The following is a 16853-nucleotide window of genomic DNA, read 5'->3' on the forward strand; positions in this document are numbered from 1 at the left end:
AGGGAATGGGGAAGAAGGGGGGGAAGAAATGTTCAGTGGGGGAAGAGAGGGCTAAACTGGATTCACAAGTTATTCTGGGAGGGGGAGAGTAGGGGCCAGAGGGTAGGGGGAAAGGGCAGAAGGGAGGGAACTAAAGATGAAATGAAATGAAATGAAGTAGCATTTATAAAGCGCATGGTTACCCGAAGGCATCCCAGGGCTAGGGTCAAACCGCAATAGACTAAGGTGATCAGTGTGGAAAGAGCCAGGTCCTAAGCGTCTTATGGAAGATGGAGTGGTCTGATTCTTTACGCAGATGCAGCGGCAAGGTATTCCAAAGTTTGGAAGCATTATCGGAAAAAAGACGTCCGCCACTTCTGGACCTCCTAATTCTGGGAACAGACGCTAGATGAAGATCATTAGAGCGTAGCTGTCTATGCACTTTATAGGGTCGCACAAAAGATTAAATAATATCCGGTCCTTTTCCCCCAAGCATTTATGGGTGGGGCAGAGAGCTTTAAAATTAACCCTTTCCTGAATAGGGAGCCAATGTTAAGATCTGAGGACGGGATTGGCTGATTGACGACTAGGGACACCCTCAAGAGTCCGGGTGGCACAGTTTTGTATAGTTTTAAGTTTTTTAAAGACCACACCGGAGGCACCAAGATAAAGAGCATTATTATAGTCCTGGAGGCGGGGAGGGAAAGCCACCCCCAACTAAATTTAACACAATGCAGAATATTCTGCAATCATCAAATTTGGCTCTCCGCTTCACCCCCTCCCCGCCAATCACAAATTACTTACTGACCGGGTTCTCTGCGTCTGATCAGGGGAGGCTAAGTGAGAGCCATCTACATTAGGAAAAGACCCTTTTTTTGGGACTAGTAGGGGTACCGTGAGAGCAGCTGCAGTGCAAATTAAAATGGCGACCGCTGTGTCCAGGGGACGGAGGAGCTGCTGATGCCCATGTGCCTTACCGGAGCAGAAGGGCAGGACTTGAGGCCGTCGCGCTCACACTGGCAACTCTTGGGAGCACTATGCGGGAGGTTTCGCATCGCGACCGGAGCCGCTGCAGTCCATGACCGAAGGAGCTCGTAGAGGGTCTTTGCAGAGCACATGTGACCACCTGGATAGCGCTGTCTGTACAATCCGGTGAGGATGGACGCACTGCTTTGGCGTGATGGGAGCAAGGGACATCGGGAGCTTTTATTTTTTCCAGAATTGAGCTGCCTGCCTTAGACTAGCAACTGCAGTAAAACTGATCCACGCCTGGCCGTGCCTGACCCCAAAATGGCGGCAGACACACTCCAGAGGATCTTCTAATTTGAAGGGGGTGCTGATTTAAAGAGCCTCAACGGCATCTAGCTCCGCATTGCAGCAGGAGGAAATTAAAGATCCTTGTCAAAAGGACTATTCCGGCAGTCCGGTAAGGGGGACTCCGGTGAAGAGCTGCGGAACCGCGAGTATTGGAACATGCTGCTTCTGCTTACCGCCACCGGGCCTTCTACCCCCATGACCATATCCACTTCCACATATGGGATCCATATGGCCCCAAGACCACCGCCCCTAATTGCAACACCACCTGAACCCCTGGCTGAATGACGGCAAGAATGCCATGCTCTGTAAATTTGTAATATGAAATTCTCCAACCCTAATTGCTTTTTAAAATGTAATCTTGAGTGATTTGCAACTTGTATATTTGTCATTCTAACCACTAGTTTCTTTAGTAAATGTATTTACTCACTACCCTTCTTATGTAATTTTAGAGTTTTTCTGTTTGTTTCTTCTCCTTGAGTGAATCTACAGCTTGTATATATGCAACTCTAACCTCTAGTATCTGTAGTAGACGTATGTACTTACTACTGTTCTTTTGCGAATTTAGAGTTGTTCTGTCTGTATCTCTTATGTAACTCATGTACTCCGAAGTCCTTATGTAGTGTAACTGGTCCTTTTGTAAAGCGCTCTGACACCTTTGGGTAAAGTTCGCGCTATATAAAATAGCATAAAATAAAATAAAAGCACCATGTTGGTGCAATGCAAACTACCTAAAATATATGCTCATTATAATGGCATTTGAGCCTATACCAATGATATATAAATATATATTATGTCAGAGGAGTTTCTAAGACCTGTACGTGTAGGAGCACACACACGTCTTCTGAATGAACCTAGCCAGCACTGAGCTTGTATCCCTTTTTTCTTCCTTTCTTTAATAGAACTGAACATTTCCCGGGCTTCGGCACAACCCCGCTGTGCTCTCAATGTGGGAAGGATATGACGGTGAGAATCCCATTTCTAGAAATTATTGCAGTATTTTTTACTAATAATTGAACACTCTCCAGCGAAGGTTAATTGAAGAAAAGTATTTCATAAAATACATTTCATCGCCTTGATTTAGCATTCAATAACTGCTTTTTTATGCTGCGTCTTTGTATGTTATTCCGAAGAGCAGAGATTGATAGGTTAAGTGACTTTTTCACTTGGTTTCCATTAGTATTGTTGTGCTAAATCCTGCTCTTTACAGCTTTCACCTCATTCAAGACGCTGACCTTAAGCATGCCTGGAATAGCAGGTTAGCCTAATGGACCCAATTGAGTATATAGTGGGGCTGATTAATGCTCTTTCCAAAGTCCTTGAAATTACTGACGCCACTTTGTTATTCAGGCCAGTTTCACAAGATAGGAACAGAAACAGGGCCGACCTTGTGATTTTGAGAAACAGGCCCTGAACTGGGACAGGGGGCGCAAGCCTAGATCTTCTCGCCAACAGGAGTATCAAAGTGACAGTATTAACATGCATTGGCAAAGTCAATAGGTCTGGCTTTAATATGCTACCACGTGCAAACACGTGTTCAGAACTGACGTTTGCCGTGTTGCAAGCCCAAATGCTGTTTAGCGCATTAAATCCAGACTAAAGACTTTACCAAAAGATGGAGAAAAAAAATACCAAAAAGGACGCTTTTGTATAGAATGCAAAACGGAAATAAAGAACTGAATGTGACAAACAGTGTGATTATTGGGTGTGCTTTTCAGATGTTAAAAAATGTCATATTTATTCTAATGGTGGCTCCTGCTACATGAAACACTCAAATACAAAACAGCTAATAGAATGAGGGGGGAGAGAATCCTGCTCTGGGCGGAGCCAAGGCCGCCCTGCGTATTCTAAAGAATCAGTAACAATAGGTCTTGATGACAGTAGAATAAAACCAGACTTAGCAGGGGACCAGTCATTGTTTACTGCATCAGATGACTTCACGTTTGAAGAAAGCCGACATCTGTGTATCCCTCTATTGGCAAGGTGGCCAGGATTTTGCAGAGTGCTGAAGTCAAAGGCGGGTCATGTGGTAAAATTGTGTAGCATGAGACTGGAAGATCTGATTTGACGTGTTATCTCAGCTTTCCTGTTTAAACTGAGCAAGTGAGAGTCACATGGAACCCCAGTTAAATTCCAAAAATAGTATAGGGTGGGTACAGGGCCTCCTCCACTATTAAGTACTACAAAACAACATGTTTGGACATTTTTATAATACCCCTGAGGACCTTTGTGAAGTGGAAATGGGCATTCCGTTGCCATCTCCCACAAAAATCTTCAGCTGCATTGCTTCCAGAAATGTGCCCAAATCATTCAAACGATACATCCTCAACACGTCCTCAAGAAATTCTCCTTGTGTCCATAGAAGTAGGCAGCTCCGACTTCATTGCCGGCTTATACTGGAGCTGATGAATCCTAGAAATAGCTTTGTAAGGTTCAACTCTTCCTTGAAACATATCAATCACTGATCTGGTCTCTCATCAAAATGCTGTGCTGAAGTTGCACTGGTCGCAATATGTGAAGAAATTCAGCAGCGTCACCAGGTCAGAGCCAATTGCGACCTGCACCCCACCTGAAATCCACCAGGCCCCCTCTTTCACCTCAGCACCAAGTCTATTAGCAAAATGTAGAATACTTTAAAAGAAGAGAAGAAAGCAGAACTTTGAAGTTATTAGGTAAGCCTGAAGAGGAAGTTAAAGAAAGATCACATGTGATGTAAGGAAAAAGAAGACGTAATAGCAGTTTAAAAAAAAGGAAAAAGTCTGAAGCAAGAATGATAGAAATAAATTAAAATAGAGAAAGAAATATTAGAGGCTGAAAGGGAGAAGCAAAATAATAGTTTGTAAGGGGGAAGGAGACTTACACACACACACAAATTAACTGCATACATGCAGGGGTGCAGACACTCTTCACATTCATCCATTGTAAGTGACCCACCAGTTTTATTGATAGGCCTTTGGATGCCCCTCTTAAAAATCATTTCTATAGACATCACTGAAGACATCCAGGACACAACTACATTCAACGCCTTAAGCCTACTCATCTACTTTGACCTTTTCACTGCTTTCAACATCATATCACAGCCCTCGCAGATTGAAATTTTGTGCAAATTCAGATCTGGACTCTCTTGATTCCAACTCTATAATTTTGAGACTTTGAAGGATATTCATGAGAAAGTACTTTGAGGCAGATTTACTAAGTTTTCATGCAAAGCAGTGCAGAAACTAAAGTTGATGCTCTGCGTTGTGTGAATGGGCAAGAGCAGAACAGCGCCACATCTACTAACATGTAGTGATATTCTCTGCCCTAGCATGGACGCATGTTAGGCTGCCTTGCGACGACACACCATACTGTAATGTTGTTACCATAGTGTAGTGTTGTGTATGTGATGTCAAGCATAGGTTTTGTACTGGAAGGCTAGCCTTCCAGTACAAAATACTATCCTTTGTCAAAGTTAAACACTTTTCCCTCTTTGCATATGTGCTGTACAGTACAGCACACATGTAACGGTAAACATGTTTTGATAAAACTTTCCTTTAACGTTATACCTTTTTAACGCAAAGCTCTGTCTGCCAATGTTAATAAATATCTATTTGCATCAATATCCATAGGGGGTTGCCTAGGAATGCCCATGTGACACCCATTCCGTGTTACTTTGACACAAAGTGTTACTTTAGGGTAACTGTCCAACACATAACACTATTTTCACTGCAATGTAAATTCCAATTCAATACTTTGCATGAGTTACAACACTATCGTGACGCAAATGTGGCACAAACAAAGTGTTAGAAAACCTGCCCCTTAATGTCATCATCTGCCTTATTCCTCCTCTAACCATTCGCCATTCAGAAAAGGCCCATCTACCAAACCACCAGTATCCCACATGCACAGCCTCCCCACTCAACCTACTGCAGGACCTTCACCCCCCTTGAACATCCTTAACGACTGGAACCCAATCTCCACTGAGGACACCATCCGCCTGATGAACTCCATCCACTCAGGATCCCCAACTGACCCATGCCCTCACCACATCTTCAACAAAGCAGACTCCATCATAGCTCCACACCTTCGAGACGTCATCAACTGCTCCCTCAACTCCTCCACCTTCCCGGAAAGCTGGAAACACGCAGAACTCAGCGCCCTTCTGAAAAAACCCACAGCTGACCCCACCGAACTCAAAAACTACCGCCCCATCTCACTTCTTCCTTTCCCGGCCAAAGTCATCGAGAAAGCTGTCAACAACCAGCTTGCCACCTTCCTCGAAAGCAACAAATCCCTCAACCCCTCACAGTCCGGATTCTGAGCCAAACACAGCACTGAGACCCCACTCATCGCAGCAACAGACGACATCCGAACTCTATTGGACAATGGAGACACAGTCGCCCTCATCCTCCTTGACCTCTCCGCAGCCTTCAACACAGTCTGCCATAGCACCCTGCTACAGCGCCTCAGAAACATTGGAATCCAAGGAAAAGCACTGGAATGGATCACCTCGTTCCTCACCGGAAGAACTCAGAGAGTCCGGCTCCCTCCATTCAAGTCAGAGGCCTCGGAAGTCATCTGCGGCGTGCCGCAAGGATCGTCACTCAGCCCCACCCTCTTCAACGTGTACATGAGCCCCCTTGCAACCATCGCTCGCCAACACAATCTCAACATCATCTCCTACGCTGACGACACCCAACTGATCCTCTCACTCACCAAAGACCCTAACACCGCCAAAAACAACTTACACGAAGGAATGAAAGAAGTTGCAGAGTGGATGAAGTACAGCCGTCTGAAACTTAACTCAGACAAAACAGAAGTCCTCATCTTAGGCACCTCCCCCTCCGCCTGGGATGACTCCTGGTGGCCAGAGGCCCTTGGAAAAGCACCCATCCCGACGGACCACGCACGGAACCTAGGCGTCATTCTGGACTCCTCACTCTCGATGACCAGACAAGTCAACGCCGTCTCATCATCTTGCTTCAACATTCTTCGCATGCTCAAAAAAACATTTAGTTGGATCCCCACCGAAACTAGAAAAACTGTCACCCACGCACTGGTCACGAGCCGCCTGGACTATGGAAACACCCTATACGCCGGTACCTCCGCAAAACTCCAGAAAAAACTCCAACGCATCCAGAACGCTTCAGCCAGGCTCATACTAGACATCCCGCGTAAAGAACACATCTCTGGTCACCTGAAAAACCTCCACTGGCTCCCCGTAAATAAGAGGATTACTTTCCGCTTCTTAACCCACGCACACAAAGCACTTTACGAACTTGGACCCGAATGCCTCAACACACGACTGTCCTTCTACACCCCCTCCCGTCAGCTACGATCCTCCAACCAAGCCCTTGCCACTGTACCTCGCATCAACAAAGCCACCATGGGAGGTAGATCCTTCTCCTACCTGGCAGCTAAAACCTGGAACTCTCTTCCCACTCACCTCCGCCTTACTCAGAACCACCTAGCATTCAGAAAGCAACTTAAAACTTGGATATTCGACAAGTAACTCCCCCCCCCCCCCCCTTCCTCACGCGCCTTGAGACCCTATGGGTATGTAGCGCGCTATATAAATCTTGACTTGACTTGACTTGACTTGATTCCAGCCACAGACAAATTCCAAAATTTGTGTAGTTCACCATGCAGGAAGATTTTTTCCATCTGAGGGAAAAATATCCTTTCTGGAAGATCCAATGTGCCATGGCAGCAGTGTGGTAAAGCTATCACAAATGTGGGTACTGGAAATGTAACGCCAAAATTGGGTTTACCTTTCAGTAGTCATATTTAAAATGTCCTTAATGTGGTGGAAATATTCTCTCTGCACTTCTCAGACATAGTCAGTGTTTCCTGTGAAAGATTGTCATGGTTTGTAATGTAGCCTTGCACAGAAGTTGCTCAAATAGTAGCACCTGGTTCTCAGCGATTGAATGGCTGCTAGAATAGCCTTCCCAGGTTCAATTAGTACTTAAAAAAAATTATGAAACAATACAAAAAACCATGTGATCAGCAAAAACAGCAGATTAACCTAGTTATAAAATCCATATAGTCACTTTTAGGCAAATGCATGATGAAGCATTCCAGCGTATGCCCTAGTTATACAAACAGGAGTGCTTAAGGATGCAAAAGGTTGCTGTATCATTAACAAAATCTAATCATGGTGATTCTAATATCTCCCTACTATACAAAGCAGCTTGTTTTCTTAATACAGGAGAGTTATACATTCTGTCACTACTCACTTTTAATAGTTTATTGCAAGCAATGAGTGATGTCAACCTTCCACCTTCTCTAAGTGCCCAGGTCAAGCCCCTACCCTCCCCCCATATCACCTTTCCTATCACCCGCAGCAAATGAGACACCTGTAAAAGTGGACAGTGTGTCACTCTTAGTGTTGTCCACCTCCAAATGACTAACACTGAAGAGGCCTGCATTGAGTGTGGCCTGTACCTAGGGTGTGTTGGCCATGCATGCCTGTATCACTCACCACTCCCCCTCCTACTGCTACATACACCTGCTGACAGGTAATGTGTCCGTGCTGAAACTCCTGCCCTCCTGTAGCTAGCCAACCTAACAGGCAGTGGGGGTTCTTCAATGAGGGCTCCACAGCTGCACCTTTTCTACCTTATCCCTTATGAAGTTTGATTTTAAAAAGTATATGTCCATAAAACCTTCTGCCTCTCTCTCCTGCCCTGTTGATAAACGAGTTATCACAGAAAGCCTGAAAAAGCCCTAAACCCCTCCGTTGCTTTCTTTTTCCAGGCGTTCTGTGATCATGCATATGCTCAGCTATGGACAAGCAGGCTGGCATCAACCAGCATTTGCCAGGCTGACGATCTCTCAACCCTGAGGTCTGTGAGGTGCTCAGCCCCGCAAAGCCATAACCTTTCGGCAATGAACTCCAGCCCCAGATGACGTGGTAGTAAAGTTAGCTTCAGGCTGAAGCCCTTTGTCTCCAGGGGATACATAGTGGGCAAGGTTTCAGATTACTACGTGTGACATTTCCATAATTTAAGTGCAAATATGAGTGGCATTTCAACAACTATGAGTGGCACACCTGAGAAAAATCAAGCAATGAATACGAGGGAGACATAAATATCAGACGTTTCACCCATTGCAGCCTAACTATAAGTAAAGAGGGTCAGATGCCATGGGACATGAGGGGAAGCGGTGAACCAGACAAGGTAAACAGCAGGGCCCAGGCTGAAATGACTATCTGTGACAACCACAGTCCTCTTTTGACCCTGGTTCCAGCACAACACTGTAGCTGCCTGTGACACACACACACCAGAGCTGATGCGTTACGCTCTAACGCTGCCGGGACGCAGGATCGAGATGTCGGTTTCCATTTATCGCCAGACGTCGTTAGGGTCAGACGTTCACAGAAGCTTATCTCCATCAGAATTATCGCAATATTCCATCGCGGACATCGATCTGGCCCCGATATATTCCTAGACGCTCATAACCTCAGAGCCAGTATTTACAGCGCTGATATCCCTGTGACTATCTGATTAACATTTTCAGACACATATCCAACTCAAGTATCAATCGGAATTTTTACGTCGCTATCAACTATGTCGAAGGAGACCATATTTCTATCAAATTTTTTTTAATCCATGCATTACCTACAACGACGTTGGGTACACAAGGGTGAAGAACTATATATTTAGGATTTTCTATCAGCTCTTCTACTCATCTCGAGCTGTTTTAAGTCAAAGACGGGTCACCTGATGAAGGCTTACAAGCCGAAACGCGCGTACTGCATCTACCGCTTTGCCTGCATCATTTTTCTCCTCCTTTTTTTTATGTCGAGTTATATGTATGTCTTTGTATATTTGATGAAAAATTCCACTTGATTTTGAAATGTATCAAAAGGCTTCTTAAAAATATTTATCTATAATAACCCAAAAAAATATATGTTTCACAAAACAAAACAAAAAAATCTTGAATAAATATACAATTGTGTAGTCAATGATAGTTTGTGTATAGTGGGTTCCTAGATATTTATACCTCATTGTTTTGTATGTCTAGTTATAGGCCTTTTTCAAACTACGCTCGCCCCGCAGGAGACAATACTCGCCTATTACAGAGTATGACCCTCGATGTCCTCACCTCACTAGCTGATACTGTCTTCATAGTAGCTAATGGGCCCTGACTCCTGACGTCAGTGAAATGTATTGCCGTACAGCGAATCCTATTGTGTTACACAGTAGCATTAGGTACACGGTTAAGTAGCCCCCTCACTTTCACTCATCTTTACGGTGATCTCAGATCAAAAAGATCTCCGACAAAGAGCCCCCAGGCCCATCGGGCATTGCAACGCCTAATAATGAAGCATGACATCCTAACGGGTGTGTGACGGCACCAAGATATGACCTTCAGGTCTTCCTGTGACAGGACTATCAGCCATATGGGTCAGCCCTTGGTGACCAACTTTGGCTAACCTTTTCTTGTTATTTGTTACACAGTAGCAGCCAGCCGGGAGCCCCCAAGCCTTTTCGGAGCAGCGCACACAAAGCTGCAATTCCAGCTGCTTTCAATCTATCAATGTAAGATTAGCAGATCATGCTCCTGCTTAACAGCTGAGGAGGCACTATAATGCATGACTTTGCATTTCAGTGCGGTGATGCGGAATACCACACTGAAATACGTTAGTCTAACACCTCATGCATGGTACTTGGCAGGACTGGACATGTATTCAGAATAGATATTCATCAGGGGCACCGTACCTTGTGATGAGACATGAAAAGTTGGTGTTAGAGGCTTTAGGCTAGAAGTTGAGCCCTGGAACCTGTGTAATCTATCAACAGTATTTTTGCAGAAACAGTGTGCAGGCTCCAATTCACAGCTTTGTGTCCTTGCTGGGCATTGAACACTACTGAGGAGCATGCACTGTGCAGCACATCTCTTCAGCTTTCTACTGTTGCATTCACTGCCCCTTCTTTATGGGTCCAGGAGAAGAAGGTAGTCTCTATTTAACAGAGGCAGATAGGGAATTAAGGAGCAAGCCTTCTCTCTAGGCTGGCCTGCTATCTAAAAAATGTAAATGTGTGCAACTGGTTAATCAGCAAATTTTAAGGCTGCTTTGGAGCCAGGTTTGGCTCAAACGGTTAGAATCATCTGAAACCTAATGATGACAAAGAGGTATTATTTAAGAGGTAATATAAGAGTGTTACTAACTGAATTTTGGAGTGTGTTCTTCTAATGAAAGCTTACAAAAAAGACTAACTTGGTACAGTCTGATTGTGCATTACTAAACATATATATTTTTAAATCAATTTATCTTAAACACAATCTTTTTGCATATTTTGCAGCAGCTTTATATTATGTGTAATGCAATGATACAATAATCACTTGCACATTCACAGTGCTTTCAATTGTAGGATGGGACCTCATTACACTATCAATACACGCCTCTATTCCTAATTGCGCCAGCCAGTTCTCTGACTCAGACAACTGCAGTGATTGTATTATCCAGGTTAGCTGGCACAACCTAAAATAGTGCATTTCCTACCCATTACTTTGATCTGCATTTATTTTGCAAATAAGGTGTATAAGTTATATTTTGTGTGAATTTACGTGGAGGTGAAAGGCTAATAAAATAGTTGCAGAATATTTTGTTCTTTGTAGATACTGACTGAAAATAGGTAACCTAGCAAATCCATTTTCACTAGTCGGTCTAGTAATCTCCATCTGAGGCCAACTTGTAAGTCCCTATTTTTTCACTGACTGTATAATTATTAAAATCATTACAATCAAAACAATCAGTATATAAAGACTAAAAACAGTGATTTCAAACTTCAGTTTTTGACGGGTAAAATTTAACACCCCTCCCCGGGTTCCGCCTAGTATGCCTTCCCCAGCATTTATGGACATGTTCGTGATGCCCCCATTTGTGCCCTAAAGATGGTCTGCATTACGGAGGTCCGAACTGCCCACTGTGGCACACTTGGTGTCTCTCAAGGGGAAATGCTCTCTTGGAGGGCGTGCAAGAGGGGCACAGTTGTTGATGCATCGTTAAAAGACCCCGTCAGCTTTCATCCGCGGGGTTTACTGTGCTCTTCTCCAGTGCTTTACTGCATTCGTTGGCGACTTTTAAGGCAATCCTGATTTGATGGATACATTTCGCCAGTCTCGCTAGAGCCATTCTGTTAGTGGTTAACACACAAGTCCGATGCTTCGCTACATGACTTAATACCCATATTGAGACAGATCGGGCGCAGAAGTCGCCGGCGTTCGTTGTTGAGGTTGGGACAGCAGCATAAAAGATGCAGGATTCCCTCTTGTAGGGGCACAATCTACAGTGTATGGATTCCCCCTTCGGGCCCATGCAGGGTTGAATTCCAGCAACCCCTAATGTGATCAGCCTCATGAAAAAGATTCGGCTTCGAGCCAGTGTAGTGAGGGCCTCGCATAGGTAGAGTTGTGCTTTTCCTACCGTGTAGGAATTTTTCAACAGATCTGGATGAGAGCTTCGACAGAGAGATTTAAGGTCGAGATCAAAGGATATTTTGTGCACTTGTTTGTTAGCAGCTCTTTTCCAGGCATTCAATGGGATGTCCAGCCACAGCATGCTTTCTCGTAAGTCACCTCATGTTAATTAAAGAAATTGTGATGGAAATGCACAATTTGCATCCATTATTTAAGAACATCTCTGGGGGGAAACCCCAAAACTCGGCTTGTGAATCTTATCCTCACTTCCTACACTTGTTTACCAAGTCAAATTGAATGGTTGGTCTTACACTCCACCGCTTCCAAAGTTTATCAGCCGCAGCAACGAACAGTACAAGTAAGCCTAAACATGGAGGACTGGAGTAGGTCATGCTGGGAGGAAGAGTGAGGTTCCATTGCATGTTTCCTGCTCCCAGCCAATTTAGGACAGGCCTTGGATCCAAAACTGTAATATCCAGGGTACGACGTGTGTAGTGCACCAAGTTTATATTTGTTTGTAGTCCGTGCTTAATTTGTATAATATTAAATGCCAGGGCTCTGACCAGGAATCCACTGCATCTTGCACCACCCATCGCCCTTGTCATCGCTGCCAAAACTACTACTAACCATCTCTCTTGCATGTAAATGAGACAGTTCAGATTATTCCAGGTCCCCAAAGCTAAAGGAATGGCTGGGGAGGCAGGTAATTAGCAATTTTAATGTATATTGTATTCCTAAATAACTGTTGTTCAGCTCATCTCTAAATTAGATGAGCAGCGCCATCATGTGGTACACTGTTCTGTGTATGGCGTTGACAACGAGGTGCCGGTGCCGAGCACCGGAAACCAACTAAGTGCTGGTGCTTAGCACCGGCTCAAATTAAGCACTGTTTGTAGTCTGGGATTTGTGGTTCTGCTTTTGTTCTCTGGAATGGTGCAGGAATATTGTAACCAAAATATTGTAATATAGAAATATTGAGCCAGATGTAGGTGGCTAAATACTGAGCGGTAACGCAGAAATTCGCAGATTTTCTGTGCTATCGACCGATATTTGGCTGAGAGCAATGTAGATGAGTTTAAACCTACTAGCAAAATAAGGAATCGCAAAATTTGCGATTCCTTATTTTGCTCTTGCATTTAAGGAATCGCTGATTGTGATTCATTAAATGCAATGTATGTAGCACAAAAGATAGTGCACTTTATGCTTAAGGAATCGCTAATTGCCACCAACTTCAAGTTGGTGGTAATTAGCGGTTTCCTGTAAAAAAAAAAACTTAGGGCATGTATGTGCGCCACATGTGCACACATGCACATTTCAGGTGTGCAACAGGGTGTCCTTTTGACACCCTGGCACCCTTGAAATAGCTCGCTCCCGCTATTTGCGAATCACAAATAGTGAATATCTTCCCATTCATTCCTATGGGCCTCCTAGCCCATAGGAATGAATTGGTAGGTATTCCTTAATAACGAATCTCAATTTACGATTCTTTATTAAGGAATTTTAAGGAATCTATTCCTACCTACATTCAATTATAGCGAGTCCTTAATAGCGATTTAGTAAAAATCGCTATTAAGGACTTGCTAAATTGAATTTACCTACATCTGGCCCATTGTGTCCTAAATATTGTTAACAAAAATACAGCCCATTAGAGTTAATAGAAATCTACTCCCAATAGTTTTGTGAACAATATGCAGGACTCAATATTTCTGTCAAACAATATTTTTGTAAACAATATTCTGGCATACATCCTATCGGAGTAGCAAAACTATAAGACCCAGAATAGTTTTGCCCTTCTCATGCCTGACCAGGGCCATCACATTAAATATGTGTGATTTTGCAACCAGATATTAATTATATAGAATACATTTCCCCCCATGTGTACATTAAAATGATGTTGTAAGTGACCTCTTAGTTCTGTAACCTCATAAGATCCCACAGCCTGTAGTCTTGGGCCTTGGGTCTGTATATGGTAGCCCAATTCCTCAGCAAAACCCTGTTTAGAGCTATGCTGCTTTTTGGCTAGGTTTGTGCTATAGAAATGCCACATACATACAAGAATGCATATATACATCTATACTAAGTGACTTGCAATAGCCTTATAATGTACAAGAGTATATTATCCACATCTGTTCTTCAGTATTCCTAGAAGGAGTCAGGTGAAAGTAGTCCCGATAAATGGGCAATGTGTTTTCCCATGTGTCTCCCCCCGCCCCTGTGTGCACATCAAGGCCCATTTTAAGTTCTAGTTAATAATCGTAGTAATTTTTATGTGAAGATGTTTAATTTCATATTGATGATAGCCTTGTCCTGTTTTTTATTTATTTTCATAAGGTTTTGTCTCTGGGTCCTGACACCGCTCTAGGGAGTTCTGAGAATCATCATACACTTCCACCTTCCTCTTCATTTCAAGACACCTCCTGGCCTCTGCCTGCTGGAAAGTTGTTGCAGCTTTCTCACAAACATGAATCCAACGTGTCCACCCAAGTCCCATCAAGAGGGAGGGCAGAAGGACAGGCGGTCACCAAGAAGGTTTCGGCAAACTTTTTGCAGCAGTCCGAGCAGGCCGCTCCAGGGCAAACAGGTGGGGGCGAAGCTGGGCCTACACCACCATGGATGACAAGACCAGTGCGCGAGCCTGGAGAACCTGGAAAAGGAGGAGAAAATCCCAGGAGAGGAATGCAACTCGCCGCAGCTCAGCTGGGCATACTTCTGGGCTGCTCAGCAGCACTCGGCATGGCGTTGGCTGCCGGCCTGCGGTGCATCCACGCCCAGTACTGTCACAAGAGGACTGAGGTATCCTTCAGTGAACCAGACACCAACGTCATCACAGTGAGGGAAAGCGGTGACATGATGGAGTTTAGGAAGGTCAGAGAGAACAGCTTTGTGTTAGTCCAGGCTGAGTACAACTGGATCACTCCATCCAGCAATGGGAAGAAGCAGTAGACGGTCTTCTTTCAGTTTCCACAGTTTCTTTTACAACATCTGACCAATTAGAGTTGTAACATAGCACACACATGAAGAATCGTATTTAGACTATCAAGAGTGTATGTAGCAGATTATATATTGTCAGATTTAACTGTGTCAAGTAAGATTGTATTTTTCATAAAAGTGACATTTTGGTAAGGCACAGCAGAAAACAATACTACCTATTTTTTCAGACAGCAAAATAGAAATAATGACATATATTTTATTCGAAAAATGGAGAAAGGTTGCTGGAAATTTCTTATTTTTTTTTTTAGCTTTCTAACACCACCAAAGCCTTCTGTTTTCATTGCTTTCACCTTCCCAGTGTACACATAAAGAAACACTGGCATTGTCACTGTTTTGCGTGAACTTAGTCGTTGGCAGTCAATGGGTTTCACAACAACAAACACCTGTGTGTCTAAGGAAGAAAACTGCACAGATAGAGGAAAAATCGATGCGTTTTTTTGTTAGCTGTACAATGAAAAAGAAGGCCACCAATAATCGCAGGGTATTGTACATAACTGCATATCAGGTGCAAATGGAAAGCATCCTTTCCATTTCCATTTACACCTGTGAGGAGACATGTTTCTTCCTAGCGGTCTGTATTGGTTCGAGTTGTACTCTTACTAGTTCAATAAGTCAGTCTTACTACCTGGGCTGCCTACAGCACCGCCTTAACAAGAGGCCCGGCAGCATCCAGTTCACAAATTATAGATTTATGGCCACTACAGGTAGTTGTGGTTCTCAGAGTTTCTTCACATAACTTGAAAATTGCAATGAAAACATTAGACGGTCTTTTCGGTCATAGAACAAATAGATGACAATCAGTTACAGAAACATCCAGTAATTTTTTTTAAGAAAGAACAAACAAGGAACCAGCACTAGTCCTCCAGTCAAGATCCTGTATGTTTTTAAAAGGGTGGGTGTCTTTATATGTTTTGTTTTTTAGGCTGCTTGATACCAAACCAGTAATGCTTGCTATTATTTTGATTTGAAGAAGTCATATACAGATTATATGTGAATGAATAGTTGTTTTATTTCTTGCAGTTTGGTACAAATAAAGTATTTTTTAGTTACTGCTTTTTCCTTTTTTATATTGCCTTTCTGCAGAACCATATGTGACCATAAAACCATGGGCATGTATTTCTAGATGCTGCAATAAATAGAGGGAATATCCATTGCTTAATATGCAGTTCCAAATTCAAAGGCTTCCTTTCAAGGCTAAAGTTTTGATCTTGGAACTACATATAGTAATTCGCTGGCTTGGACACTAGTAATAAATAAGCCTTTCTCCCACTATTTGAATGGCATTGTTGCTATGGACACATTGATTTAGGAAATCTACTCTTTTAGTATGTGGGCCTCATTACTTCCTACAACACTCGCTACCTGAAGCCACTTCGGATCTCCCTCTTCAACATTTGCTATCTCGTAGCCTCAACACTCCGTACTTCCTACATCAGCCTTGAGAAAGTCTAATGGGACAAAACGCGTGTTGGCTGTATGGATAACTTTTTTTAATTTAATTATTTTTATTCATTTTAGCCAGCATATATATCTCGAAAAAGCGAAAAGGAAGAAAAAACAACAAGCACTAATCAAGTACATAAAATAATACTCATACTTAACACAAGCATTAATTAAATAGAACAGAGGGCTGAAAGAATATGAGTAAACATGAATTAGCGAAATAGAAAGGATTGAAGCTTTAAAGATGGTCCAGAACCCAGGAACCCCCCCCCCCATCATTGTATTAGTAGCACTAAAACAGGACTTTTCCCAGTGCATACTAGACCATGTCCTTTTTGACTTCATACAAGAGCAAGGGCCTCTGGCCTTAGCCAAGGGCGTTTGAGTCATAAACCTTTCATAATAGTGCCCGCCATTCCATAACAGTCAGTGGAGTGGGGTTTATCCAAGCTCTGGCAATGCCTAATCGGGCACAAATGATGATGATCGACGCCAATTACCTTTCATAGCCTATAATCTCTTGTTTAAACCCAAGCAGAATTTCCTTTTCTGGAAGCTGAAAATCGTAACCCAAAAGCTCCGTGAGTAAAGAGGATAGGTCCATCCTGAATTGCTTTAGCATGGGACAGTCAACAAACATATGCTTTAAATCTGCTGCATACAGCTTACATTTCGGGCAATAAGAATTATGAGGAGCTCGAGACGTTGCCCATTTAGAA

At 43.3% G+C, this 16853-nt stretch overlaps 1 protein-coding gene across 2 annotated transcripts in view; it reads left to right on the forward strand.

Annotated features, from left to right (window-relative positions):
- REELD1 (reeler domain containing 1) overlaps window positions 1-15511 on the forward strand; it is a 189194-nt gene extending 173683 nt beyond the window's left edge. For both annotated transcript variants that reach the window (XM_086963292.1, XM_086963293.1), the window contains exons 6-7: window positions 2196-2259; window positions 14032-15511. In XM_086963292.1, coding sequence (XP_086819418.1) covers window positions 2196-2259; window positions 14032-14643 — 676 coding nt within the window. In that variant the 3' untranslated portion in view covers window positions 14644-15511. The remainder of the gene's footprint in view (window positions 1-2195; window positions 2260-14031) is intronic.
- Window positions 15512-16853: the final 1342 nt, after the last annotated feature.

This window comes from Lissotriton vulgaris, chromosome 3_1 (genome assembly GCF_964263255.1).
Source record: "Lissotriton vulgaris chromosome 3_1, aLisVul1.2, whole genome shotgun sequence".
In the NCBI taxonomy this organism is placed as follows: domain Eukaryota; kingdom Metazoa; phylum Chordata; class Amphibia; order Caudata; family Salamandridae; genus Lissotriton; species Lissotriton vulgaris.